This window comes from Lontra canadensis, unplaced genomic scaffold (genome assembly GCF_010015895.1).
Source record: "Lontra canadensis isolate GAN:19392208 unplaced genomic scaffold, GSC_riverotter_1.0 scaffold273, whole genome shotgun sequence".
Lineage (NCBI taxonomy): Eukaryota > Metazoa > Chordata > Mammalia > Carnivora > Mustelidae > Lontra > Lontra canadensis.
In genome coordinates this window covers 184950-198759 of record NW_022631267.1, presented here as the reverse complement: position 1 = coordinate 198759, position 13810 = coordinate 184950, and the positions used below count along the sequence as shown (strand labels likewise).

At 39.8% G+C, this 13810-nt stretch overlaps 1 protein-coding gene across 1 annotated transcript in view; it reads left to right on the top strand.

Annotated features, from left to right (window-relative positions):
- Positions 1-13810, top strand: part of LOC116862607 (probable cation-transporting ATPase 13A5) — a gene marked incomplete at its 5' end in the record, with an annotated part of 82806 nt that overhangs the window by 38282 nt on the left and 30714 nt on the right. Inside the window, 8 exons of the mRNA XM_032849965.1 lie at positions 231-381; positions 2701-2787; positions 3503-3659; positions 5595-5712; positions 8979-9103; positions 9935-10095; positions 12355-12480; positions 13583-13662. Of these exons, the coding sequence (XP_032705856.1) occupies positions 231-381; positions 2701-2787; positions 3503-3659; positions 5595-5712; positions 8979-9103; positions 9935-10095; positions 12355-12480; positions 13583-13662 (1005 nt within the window). The remainder of the gene's footprint in view (positions 1-230; positions 382-2700; positions 2788-3502; positions 3660-5594; positions 5713-8978; positions 9104-9934; positions 10096-12354; positions 12481-13582; positions 13663-13810) is intronic.

Genomic DNA, 13810 nt, shown 5'->3' with positions numbered 1-13810 from the left:
GCCTTCCCCTGCCACTCCCACCATAGGTGCTGGCTGCAAGTAATCTGACAGAAGTCTCATTGATTATGTCCAAGTGCTCACACTTTATTACATAGGGCATGGGAGCTATGGAAGGATTTGAGCATAAGGTTTACATATTATTTAAATTCTATGCTGGTAAGATTTAAGGGGCCGAATGTGTAAAATGATTTTGTTGAGGACCTTCACTTATTAATCATCTTCTATATCAGTTTTCAAGAAGTCCATAGCTTTGCCTCAGGCAAGACTTTGCCATGGAGCCCACTGTGTGCTGCCATGGCTAGCTGCCACTCTCTGATCCTTCTCAACGGGACCATCCAGGGAGACCCACTGGACCTCAAAATGTTTGAGGGCACTGCCTGGGTAAGGTGATAGTTTCTTGGTGCGACTAAATGAGAAAAACTTGAAGAGATTCTTACTGGGAGTGATAAAGCTTTTCTAACTTCGGTTGAAACCCAGAGAAGACTTATAACAATATGTGATTGAAGGTCTGACTGTTCCCAAATTTCCGGATCTATACGCAAAAGAACTCTATTAATGAGTGCAACATGAAAGTGTTCCACGATCAAATAATTTGGGGGAACTGCTATTTTAAGAATGTAAAGTGGATTTCTTAACTATGGGATTTCTTTAATATATTGTGGTACACTATGAATATTCAAGAGTGACTATGATATGCAGCGTTTATTAAGCCTACTTGACCACAAAATCTTGACAGGCCAAAATATGGTACAATGACGCTCTTTAACACCCTCAGAGGAACAGTAGTCTAAAGCAGTACTATTTAGCATGGTAGCCACTAGCCCCATGTAACTATCGACTACTTGAAATGTGGCTATGCAACTGAGAAACTGAATTTTCAATTTTATTCACTTTAATTAATTTAAATACAAATAGCCACAAGTGGCTGGTAGCTACTCTGTTAGACTGTATAGGTCTAGACACCAAACTGAAGGTCCCCCACTCCAGTTGGCTCAGTTTTCTGAGGTGAGTGTGAATGAGAGTTGAAGGGTATAAAACCGTCCTGGTGGCCATCATGACATGGTGGCCAGACCACTCAACTCCACCAATTTCTAGCTCTGTGACCCCAAAACCGGAACCAAGACTCTGCGTCTGTTACCTTCATGCGTGCCCTTGTGATAATGATGCCTCATTCACAGACTTGTCGTAAGCAGTGAGCTTATGAGCCTACAGGGGCTGCTTGCATTGTAAAGTGCCCAACGAGTGGAAGGCACACATTCATTCATTCACTATTTAATTAATTACATTATTCTGCCCTCAAAAAATAAATTTTAAAGGTACTGACAGTGATACATCAACTACAGGACAGCATTTAAACAGAATGGTGAAGGAGTAAAAACAAATGATTGCAGGGACATGAAATACACCTCACAAAAGATAATTTAAAGATGTAGAGTGAGAAAAGAGCAGCTTTCTAGAAGCCGAAGTAATGAAAGAAGAAACCTGGTTAGCAGGGAAATTTCTGATATCAGTAAGTTAAAATTTGAGCATGTGCTGTGGAGAAATTTTTGACATAAAGACAAAGCAGTGATCACTTTCCTGGATCTTACAGGGGAGTAATTGGTGTAATCCTTATAAACAATGTCTGTAGCAGCATCACTTGAGCTGACACAATGATGAGCTGCTTAGGGTCAATATTTACTGTATGTGACTTTGATCCTGGTTCTAACAGTGCCTCTTCTCCATCGAGGGGGTTTGATCTATTTGTACAAATAACTTAGAAGTTGGGGTCTTGCATGGGAACATAAATCTTTAGTATTAGCTCTATAAAAAGAATTGTCTTTAAGAACAGTGGTATCCACCCCAAACAAAGCATGAAAGTGCAAGGTGATTCACTGAGTTTAAAGCTGGGTGAGAAGCAACCTCCAGTTAAATATCCTTTGGTGGTTAGGAAACTTTCATGAAACATAAGGGGGAGGGGAAACATCCTTGTAGACTCTAAGAATTTTAGCTCTGAAAAGGATATCAGAATATTTTTTCAGGAGAAATTTGAGATCTGGAGAAATGGAGTAATGTTCCCAAGGTTAAACAGGTAAGTGAAAGAGCAATGGCCAGATGTAGTCTCCTATTTTCTGATTTGTACAACAGATTTGTACAATGGATGGCCTTTTCCATATTTTTGGTTAATATCGGTTTCTCAGATGATATAATTTACACTGTTGTAACATCCAAGGTATACAAACCATTTTCAAATATGCATTCTAATTTGCTAACAACTAACTTGCTAATTCTCTAGCTAACCAATTTGTTTAGTAACATAAATATCGAATAAGAAATAACCCCATGTTTATCTCAAGATCATGTTTATCTGAGGGCTAATGTGCTCAGCTCTATTAGCGAATAGATCTCTACGTAAACTCTCATCCAGTTACGAGACATACTAATTAGGAAGAGCCATTGGCCTATAGCTAACATTTTTTCCATCAGTTACTACTTAAATGGTAGTCACAATATTTCTGGCTTTTTGACATTCTACAATAAGGTCCTTAATCTAAATCAATGCAACAGAAATTTGACAATGATGTTATTCAGATAATTGGCCTAGAAGAGAAAATATGTGAAAGAAGCTTTGAAAAGATTAAAGTGCTATACAAATGAGACGTATTTCTTTCTTCTTATTTTTCTCTAAGGAATCTTATGAATGTTTTCATTTTAAAACAGATAATGGAAGATTGCAATGCAGACTATGGCAAATTTGGGATGTCAGATTCAAACATCGTAATAAAACCAGGACCAAAAGCCAGTTGGGTATGATTTGCTTTTTTTTTTTTAATCATTTTTTTAAATTTATTTTCAGCATAACAGTATTCATTGTTTTTTTAAACTCAAATGGTTTTTTTCTCCTTGAAATTGGTAAATTTCTCCTGACTTGCATGTATTTTTATATTCCTATTATTTTGCCTTCTCCTAACAGTATGCATAGGTTTGCTCATTCCTTCATTCCTGAATATGTCTTTTAATTTATTCAACAAACACTCATGAGTGCCTATGTGTGCTAGAGCACTATGCTATGTGCTAAAGGACAGAGTGAATTCAGAGCTAGACGTGTTGGCCTCTGTGTTGGAGGAATACATGGGTGGGTAGAAAAATCCATATAGGTGCAAATAAGTGCAAGACAATGTGTCAAGTGCTATAATAAAGGCTGAAGAAAGAGCTACATGTGTCCAGAGGTGGGAGTGAATACTGTTTCTGAGAGAGAGAGAAGCATCACAAATGAAGTGACCTGTTAACTTTGCCTGGAAGATAATTAGGATTTCCCCAGGCAGCCATGGGGAAGGGCCCTGCAGACCAGACAATTTGATGAGGGAATCACCTTAGAGACAGGCAGAAAAGTATCAATGTTGTGACAAATACACCACTTCGTTATGTCCCTGGGTTCACTGCAGAGCAAACCCTGTTGGTGTGCACCTGCTAAATTTCACTTATAGGCATCTTAAGCTCCCCTTTCTTGGTGCTCTCGCAGAGTCCTGTGGAAGCCATAGCCATCTTGCGCCAGTTTCCATTCTCCTCAAGTCTGCAGAGGATGTCTGTGGTCACTCAGGTGGCCGGGGAGGATCACTTCCATGTCTACATGAAGGGTGCCCCAGAAATGCTGGCCAAGTTCTGCAAGCCTGAAACAGGTACTCATTTAACTGACCCTGTTCTCTTTTAGGAGGTAAAATATTTTAGAAATCCAAATACATAAAACACACAAGTCTAAATCAATGAATACATCTGATAAGGCAGAGGCGAGAATTTCAAGGCAGAAAGGCAGAGAGTAAATATCTGACTTCGGTCCATCCAGAAAAGTCCAACCACAATGGGGTATCAGGGAAGGACATATGAAGCAGCCACCAGGAGCCAAAACAGGAAGCTATATAAGGGTCTCCAGAAGGGCAAGAATGAGGAGCATGCACTGGGAACCAATGGGACAGGTCTGGACCCTGCACTCATCCTGCAGCTGGGGTGCTCCGCCCGCCCCCCTCTGGGGGCTGACACTATGTAAGCGCTTGTGCAGATCAATGGAAGGAGAATATAGACAAGATAAATCTCTTACCAAAAAAAGTGATTGGAGTAAATTAGATGGTATTAGAGCAATGTAATTGATCATTTTCATAGCAATTTCATCTTTCTGGGACAGATTTTGAGTTGATTTGTATTGTTTCTTAGGCTTATAAATATATGCGCCCTCTAAGCGGCAGCCCAGATTTGTAAGAATATTGTTGCATTCAAATGAGTTCATTTGGATAAAATTGGTCTTTTTCTCCTGATTTTCATCTATATTCTCCTTATGATTGCTGATAACCATCAACTTGTGCACACAATTCTAGATTTGGCAAATGATTGCTTTAACTTCTGCCTCCTATTTAGAGCCATTTTTACCTTGGAAGCAGCCCCTTTTTTCTGACTTTGGTCTTTCTCAGAGCTCCCATTACCTCTATCACTCTATCCTTCACAGACTGATGTCCTATATTTTGCTTTTTAATTTTTTTTTCCCTCACAGATACAAGTGAGTATCTTCTTGAAATTCTAACCAATGACTATTGCCCTTGTTCTACTGTGAGGGTTTGGGCCTGTCATTTCTCACCTCTCATCCTTCTGGTAGAACTTTCAATTTTTCTTATTGTTCTTATCTCAGATCTTTGACATAGGCTAATAAGTCTACAGTGTTTTCTCCCCCTGTATTTAAGAAAGAGAGAGAGCCAGGATCTTCTTCAATCCCCACCTCCTGGAACATTTTAGAACTACAGAAAGTCTGAGCTGAATGGGGACATAGAGTTCCGTATCCCCTCATTCTATGGATGGGGAAATTAAAGTATAGAAGAGAGATCTAACAAGCCCAAGGTCAGAGATCTAGTTAGTGGTAGTGTGGAGACTAAAAATTAGGTGTTTTGTTACCTAAGCCACAATGTACTTCCATTATGCTGTGCTTCTTTCTAATACCCTTATAGGCATTCTACAAACCATAAAGATTTTATAAGTATTTTAACAGTAGTTATGACTACCATGCCAAAATACACAAATGTTAGCATTGTATCATCTGTCATCTAAAGCAGGGATTGGCAAGCTTTTCTGCAAAGAGCCAGGTAGAAAATATTTTAGGTTTTGCAGGCCACATGGTATTGTCTCAACCACTCAACTCTGCCATTGTGACTCCAAAGTAGTCATAGATGGTAAACAAATGGGCATGGATGCATTTCAATAAAACTTTATTTTAAAAAACAAGTAATGGGCCGGGTTTGGCTAGTAGTTTGCTGACTTCTAGTCTAGAGGATTGGCTGTTTCCCTTGTTTTACCCAGGTAGACTCAGTCCTTAGGCCTGTCCTTATTAAACCTAGCCAGGGGATTTGACACCCAGTTGATGACCAGTGTAGCTTTGGCATTCATTTCTGTCAGAATAATAAGATCACATTGATGAAGTTGTTTGTGGATTTTAGTTGGAGCTTTAGTTTTTCTATTAAAGTGTTTTCTGGAGTTTTAAAACAAGGCACAGTGCCTGGATCCCAGAGTCTTGTTTAGGAGCTGGGTAGCCTTCAATGTGACCTTACACTTACCTCTTTCCTCTCACCTGACAGTACCCAAGGATTTCCCACAGAAACTGAGGAATTATACAGTACAAGGCTTCCGTGTTATTGCCCTTGCCCATAAAGACTTGAAGATGGAGAAGCTTTCAGAATTACAGAATTTAGCCCGGTAAGGAACTCAGAAATCAGCACTAGAGCAGGCTCTGTGTTCATCAAGTAAGTGAATGCTGGAGACAGACAGGGCAGCTCAAATCACAGGGAAGCCTCCTGGAGATGGAGACTCATCTCCTCCAATCTCCTAATTTAGAGATAGGTGACTCTAAGCCACACTGGGGAAGACTTGCTGAGGTCACAATGCTGGTTGGAGGTAGAACAAGGATGGCAGTCCAGATCTCCTGACTCCCAGATGTCAGTGAGCTATCTCTGCCCTACATTCCAACATCCCATCAAAAATAACCGACCCTCCTTCAGCCTTGGAACATTATGTGGCTGACTCACTGGGGTCCCATCTCCTTGAAAGAAGGAGACAATGGGCACTGTGATGGACCTCCAGCATCCTTCAGACCTGGCTTCTTCCAGGGCTCAATAGTATATCTCCCTCAGTTCTGGAGAGATAGTGAGTGCAAGTTGAGTTATATGAAATAGAATTCAGTATTCTTCATTACATTAAGGGTATAAATCATCCTCATTAGAGGATAATCTGCAGATTCATTTTTTTTCTTTTAATGTTTCTCAGTTTTTAAAGGTTATTTTTGAATTGTCTAAGACAAAGGAATAGTGAAATACTGTGGAACATTGAATAACAAATTATCTATGCATTATTATCTTTGATTTTGTGTTGCTGATAGAAAGACCCTCATTTATATTCAATTAACACCTTTTCATAAGATGTGGATATCCTTGGTTCAGTGTAACTATTTGCAACCTATGACCATCTGCTATAATGGAATCATTGTCTCTTCTTTACGCTGTGTCTATTTCCCTCATCTCTAAAGTGTAGGATTGGATGATCTTCAAGGAGACTTTCAACCATGACATTTTAATCTTCTAAATAGAATTGCAAAGATCATTTTGAAATAAATGAATGGAACTGTCAGATTTAATATTCAAGGTGTTAGCTATTCTTAAGCAAGCATGAAGACCCATTACACACAGGATTTTGTAATTTTTCAAGACAAAACAATTTTAATAACAAAAGCTAGGGTTATGTGTGAAAAAAAAAGTTGATGTATTTAGACAAGGAGGATAGCCATCACCCAGCTGCCACATACTAGTACAGCTGTGATGCTCTCATTTAAAAGTAACTAGTGAGATAGCTATTATTATAAATATAACAAAATAAGAAAGTGATGATACAATGTGCTAGATTTCCAACTTTTCATATTTTCATAGAGAATATCAACCCCCTATTATGCTTCTTAAAATTTAGTTACTATTTTCAAACAGAAAAAAAGGAAAAGTGTTTTGAGTTTTAGCACAATCAAATTATATTTAGCAAAGTTTCCCAATCAGGAAAATCAAAAGCTTCTTTAAAAAATGGTATCATAAATGGGAAGTAGAAGAGTTTCTTTTTTTTTTAAGGAAAAAAAAAGAAAAGCAAACTAGAAAACAGACGCAGTACTTTTTCAAAATTCCCTCTTTCATTGGTTTAGCAAATTTCTATTGAGCTTGACTCTGTGTGATACTCTTCAGGACATGGAAAATTCAGAAGTGAATAAAACAAAATCTTTGCCCTCAGAAGCTTGTATCCTAATTAGGGGAGATAGATAATAATGCCATTTTACATGGAGTGATCAGCAAGTCCTCTGAGGAGGTGACATTTGAACAGAGAAATGCATAAAGTAGGGGAGCAATGCATGTGGATATCTGGAGGAAGAGCACTGCAGGCAATAGGAAGAGTGGTACAAGTGCTGACACAGGATCTTGCTGAGAATGTTGCAGAGTAACAAGAGGCCTCAGTGCCTGAATTGGTGAAAGACAGAAGAGTCATAAAATAGAGATCAAAAACAGAATAAACTGGTGAGAAGATTTCTGGATATTTCTTTTAGTTCTAAGTAATTAGAAAATATTAGTCCAATCTGTAATAGAGGTTCATGAAGTTAAATGATGGGAATTTAGCACAATCTATATTAGATAGATCTTCTTTTATAATATTCTCCTGAGGTCACTAAGGCATGATTCATATCTATTTATCTGAGTATTCCCCAAAGTGCCTACTATTTGGTCTAAAACAGAGTAGTTATTTGGTGAATGGACTTTTGAATGAAGATGTAGTAACTTGCTCTCCACTCCAGAGAGAAGTTTCTTCACCATGTTCCCATCTAAGTTTGAGTTATATTTTTCACCAGGACATCCAACTCTGATCTTTCTCTTTCTCATGTGTTTACTTCCTCTCCCTCCCAGTTCTACCAACATGATAGAAAAGAAACAATATCAAAGAAAACTAGACAAGCGATAAGTACAGATGAGAGATTTCTGTACGTTTCTGTAAGATGTGAAGTAGGTGGTGGGGGAGAGGCAGCTGAATCAGCAGATGGAAGAAGTATAGTCTACACCACACCAGAAAGAGAGATGGCAGGAGAGGGAAGTTGCTTCACCCTGTGGAAGCTGAGAGGCTGTGACTCAGCTCTGTCATATACTGTGGAAGATGGAAGTGGGACAGGACCCAACATCAGGGTTGACTGACCATAATCTCCCTCTCCTTCTTCAAACTTAACTCCTCTCTGGACAGAAAAAGAAACAATGCAAGATTAAGAAAGAGATCTTGGTCCCACATTTACTTTTTAAAAGGTCTCCTTTCCTGAGGAGTTGTCCCACATAATGAATGCAACCCAGTTAGATTCCAAGCTTCCAATTTCAAACTCTGAAAACTTTTCAAATGTTTGGCTGATGTCATGTATTTTCTGGAGGTTACAGATGGAGGTTGAAATGAATGATTCCATATTCAACTATTACCATAGTATTTTATATGCAGTACATACTTAATCAATGTCTAAAATAATTACAAGGTCAAAAAAGTTCTTTGAAATAAATAAATATATATATATGATTAATATGACATGTATATATGATTAACAAAAGGTTTTGAAAACAACAAAAGAGTTGTTAGATAAGCACATTAAAAACAAAATTTTTAAAAACAACAAAAGTGTTGTAGATAAGCACATTGTTTTTAAAAATGAAGTTGAAACTGGGAGAAGTTGCTAAAAGATATAGAAGTGCTTTCCTCTGGGAAGCTGAAGGGGAGAGGGTGTCTGGAGACAGGGACTACTGGTTTTCATCGCAAGCTTTGGGTTCTTTCTTTCCAATTTTTAAAACATATGAATGTGTTACATTGATAAAACTTAGAAAAAAAATTTTTAAATGAAGAAATAAAGTTCAATTGTCAAAACTACATAAATAAACTTTAAAATTGATTTTCTCCTGAATCCAAAGAGAGAAAGCAGAGTCAGAGTTGACATTTCTGGGACTTCTCATAATGGAGAATCGCTTGAAAAAGGAAACCAAACCAGTCTTGAAGGAACTGAGTGAAGCCCGCATCAGGATGGTGATGATTACTGGTGTGTGTTTCTGGAGGCCTGAAACATTCAATGTATCCCAGGAATCAGAAAAGACCATGTGAGCTGAGGGGGTTCAGGTGGCTAAGATAGAAGGAAAAATGCTTAGCTGTCATTTGTTATCTTGGGCTCCCATTACCCGGGCATAAGTGCAGTAGCCCTAATATGACCATATATTTTGGTGGCAGGGACCATACTTCATACTCTATGTCTCATGTCCCCTCTCCCTACCCGGGCTTGGCACAATGCTAGTCAGCTCACAGTAAATGTTTAAACATAAGAATAGATATGTGATCACCAGGAACCTTAGTGAGACTTCTGTGTAAAGGTGTAAAGACTCTACTGGACTGTCCTTCAGGGCTGTGGAGCAGGCAGTCATATGCTGATCTAATCCAAGCGTGGCGCAGCTTTCAGTGTTCTGTTCTCTGTTTGACAGCAATCCGGATCCCCAAGATGGTTCCATGCTATCAGAGTGGGCCCATGTTACCTTCAACCACTCAGGGCTGTCAGTCTCCTGAGATCTGTCATAAATTGCCTAACCGTATCTTTCTTCAGTCCTGCATGTTTTGGGAATTTGCAATGTTCTGGACATGATGTTATTATGGGAGGGAGATGCAGACATAGTTTTTGACCACTAGGGACAGACAAGCTTGGGCAAGAGATGCTGCCCAAGTGGTTATAAATTTATAACAAGTGGTTATAAAACAAGGCAGAAAAAGGGAAATGCCCCCAAAGAGCACCAGCAATGTAGTATGGACACTCAGAAGAGGCAGAGCTCAATTCTGGCTGCTGAGAGATTAATACAGAAGCAAGCTCACTCTCTTTGTCATCTAGGTGACAACCTTCAAACAGCTATTACTGTGGCAAAGAATTCTGAAATGATTCCTAGAGGAAGCCAAGTGATCCTTGTTGAAGCCAATGAACCAGAAGATTTTGTTCCTGCCTCTGTGACTTGGCAACTGGTCGAGAACCAAGAGAATGGCCTGGGGAAGAATGTGAGCAAATGTTAGAAGGCCCCTTGGTGGTCTGCCCTGATGGCATATAGCCCTGGTCCCAGCAACCTTCTCTCACCATTAGAAGTCACCACGGTCAAAACCCCTTACAGCTGTCCAGAGTTCTGCCATTTGCAAAGCATTTAGCATTTCCACTAGCACGTCTCAGCCCTGGCTGTGCAAAGAAATCACCTGGAAGAGTTTTTAAGCTTCCAGTGCCAAGGCTTTATTGATTAAATCCAAATCTCTGTGTTGGGAGCTTGCAGCAGCCCTTTTCTCCCCAAGATTCTGATATGCAATCGTGGCTGGGAACCAATAATTTACATCCATAGTTCCCATTTGATTTTCACAGTTAGCTTATACAGTTGACAAAATGTTCATTTTGTAAATGAAAAAACTGAGGCCCAGCAAGGTAAGCTTACCCAAGACACACAACTGGCAAGTTGCAGAGTAGGAAATAAAATTTAAGTCTGTCTGATTGCACCCAGAACCATGGGCATTTAGATTGTGCTGTGCCTGTGACATGAAGTTAACAGGTGTTGGGCTTCTCTAGATAGCAAGTTTCTTATGCTTTTGTGAAGAAAATGAGCTGCAGCCTGACATCCCATCCCTAAGCGTAATGCCTCTGCCTACATGTGAGTTCAAGGAGGTGGTTCTTCAGATGGCAAATTACAAAAATGCTCCCTTCCTTGAGACTGACCAGCCCTTTGGATTGTTAAGTGTAGAGTAGGCCTTGTTCAGTATACAAACTGCACAACTGTATAGAGTGACTTTGCCCTTACTTGGCTGGAACCCCTTTGCATTGGCTGTAAAAGATGGCAGCTCTCTATATGTTTTGCAGATTTCTGGTGCTTATTTCCTTGCAAACTCACTTGCTTCTGTTTCAACACATGTTGCCTCAATTGCACTGTGTGATAAAACTCAAGTCTTCATTAGTTGTTTTTTTTTTTTTTTTTAGAGATCAGTCTGCATTAATTTTTAAAAAATAGTCCATTCACACTATCCATTCACCTGTGTAATACCTTTAGTGAATTTTTAGTCGTTGCTGGGAGAAGTCACATCACAGTCTCAGGCTTTTTCCTCCTCCCTGGCTCCCCACCACACTTTTCTTCTCCAGTTTTTCAGTGAAAATAAGAGGAATTCTGTCTTTACCTCATGTAGAATTCTTTAAGCATATCCTTTATTGGCTGCTTTGCATCGGGGAATGGAAAGGGAGGGCTCTATCACTTTGCCTCCTAATTCAGTACATCAAAATATTTTTCTTCCTAAAACAATGCTTTTCCTCAGATGGATCCCTCTAATGAAAAAAAATGTTCTCACCTTTTATACCATTTGAACTCAGAGTCCTACACTAATGTAAAGACCTCAAGAAGTGTTGCATTAAAGAGCATGATCAGCGGGGCACCTGGGTGGCTCAGATCGTTAAGCATCTGCCTTCGGCTCAGGTCATGATCTCCAGGGTTGTGGGATCAAGCCCCATATTGGGCTCCCTGTTCAGTGGAGAGTCAGCTTCCCCCTCTCCCTTTTCTCCTGCTCATGTTCTCTCTCTCTGTCTCAAATGAACAAATAAAATTCTTAAAAAAAAATAAAAAGCATAATCAGCTGTGGTTATGATGAATGTATATGCATTCACTGGGAGCTCTTTTTTGAAGTTGAGCCAGGTGGGACACATTGACATACAGAGGGCAGGAGAGAAGGGTTTCAGCAAAGGAGTCGAACTGGTGCAATGACACCTAGGGTATACAAGAGATGCTGGCCACTGTGAAGGAATGTGTCACCTGTTGAGGTGGGGAGAAGGCAGGTGCTATCAGGAATTAGGCTCCAAAGAAGGAGTCTGCCTTTTTTACAGAAAAGATATTGGGGCATGATGTGTGAATGAATGAATGAATAGTAAAAGATCTTAGAAAATTAAAGACTGCATGAAGAGGAGAAGAAAGAGAAGGGAAGAATGTTTTTGTTCTTCCTTGGAATCGCTAAGTGATACCTTGGAAGAATTTCCTCAGTAGACCGATAGCGCATGTATTATCTCCTGGGACAGAATCCCAAGCATTATGTTGTCATGTCTCATATGTTCATATAATTTGGGGAGGGCATTGTAAGCATCTTCTTCATCTGTATCTACGTTCCATGGACAATTACACATTATGTATTTGCTGGTCCTCCCACTGTTACATAATTTAAACATACTTCCTTCTATAAAACATAGGAAAGCAGAAACATTCCCTGAGAACCCATGTGAAAACCATCCTCTTTTGAATTTAGGAAACATACCTTAACATTGGGAGCAGTTCAGTGCCTGATGGAGCAAGAGGGAGCTGTTACCATTTTGCAATGAGTGGGAAATCATACCAAGTGATATTTCAGCATTTCAACAGCTTGCTTCCAAAAGTAAGTACTGGTGAAATGAAGTGTTTTGTTTTGCCTCAAATTAGTGAGTCAAAAAAGAAGAGAGTAGTGAAGGTGATAATTAGTGAGGTTGTCTCAGATTTGGGGAATATACCCCCCCAAAGGGGCACTGTCCCTTCAGGAGTTCCCCAGACCTACCTGGTCCCACATATGCACATGACCCCTTCTTCAGAGTCTGAGCTCTGGTCCAGCTCCTCACCCCCATGGCCAACCCAACCTCACGCTTCCTCCATCTCTCCCTCCCTAGCAGGGAGAACCTCCAAATAGTTCCAAATGTGCTGCCTGTTTTGTGGGTCAGCCTCTCTCGAAAAGCCACCAACTCAATGTCAGGCTGAGCTCTATTCCCCGTCCTGTCTGGGTTCTTAAATTATAGCAGCAGGAAACAAAGGCTTCATGGTTTATTTTCAAAATCATTTGTTATCTTGTCCTCTGTGTGTCTATTTAAAAATAGTGCTGTGCAGGGTTGTGCTGTCAGTGTGAAGGAGATAAGTGTGAAGCACAAGCTGAGGGCAGCAACCATCTGTTAGCAGTTTCTTGAAAATTCTGTCGCCTTACCAGTCAAGGACCATTGATTCTCAACCCCAGAGGCTTCTAGAAAGCTGTTAGTGTAGTTCCTCTTTGAGGAGATGGGGCAGCTGAGACTCAGAGAGGTTAGGTCCCTTGTGGAAGGTTTGCCGGGCTAGTTGGACGAGAGCGGAGAACAGAACCTTGGTTCTCTACTCCTCATCTGTTGTTTTTCCTCTACCTATACTGCAGTTGTGGAGATGGTGTTTAGTAGAAAGAACTGTATTTCCTTAAGCATTTTCATCTCATCTGCTCTGCTGCTTTCCAGTTATTAACTCAAGGTTATCCCATTTCAGAAAAATGGCCTGGAAGAAAGACATAAAGTCGTGATGGGGGATGAAAGTGAAAGCTGAAAAGTAAAGCACTGAGTCCCCTTTCTCCCTGTCCTGACATTTGTGCTAATGACACACCTCCCAAGGCTATATTCGAACAGAGGCCAGAAATGATTTTCAGGGCTGTTCTTTAACTTAAAAGGTGTTCCTCATCCTAATCTTATTTCAATAGTTGTTTTTCTCTTCAGATTCTGGTGAATGGAACCATTTTTGCAAGAATGTCTCCTGGACAGAAATCTAGTCTTGTTGAAGAATTTCAGAAATTAAAGTAGGTATTATTGCATGAAAGGAGAGTGTATTCATTATCTATGGCTGTGTAGCAAATTACCTCCAAGTTTACTAGTTTAGAATAACATTATTTATTATTTTTCATTTCTATGGGTCAGAAATCCAGGTGTAGTGAGTGGAATCTTCTG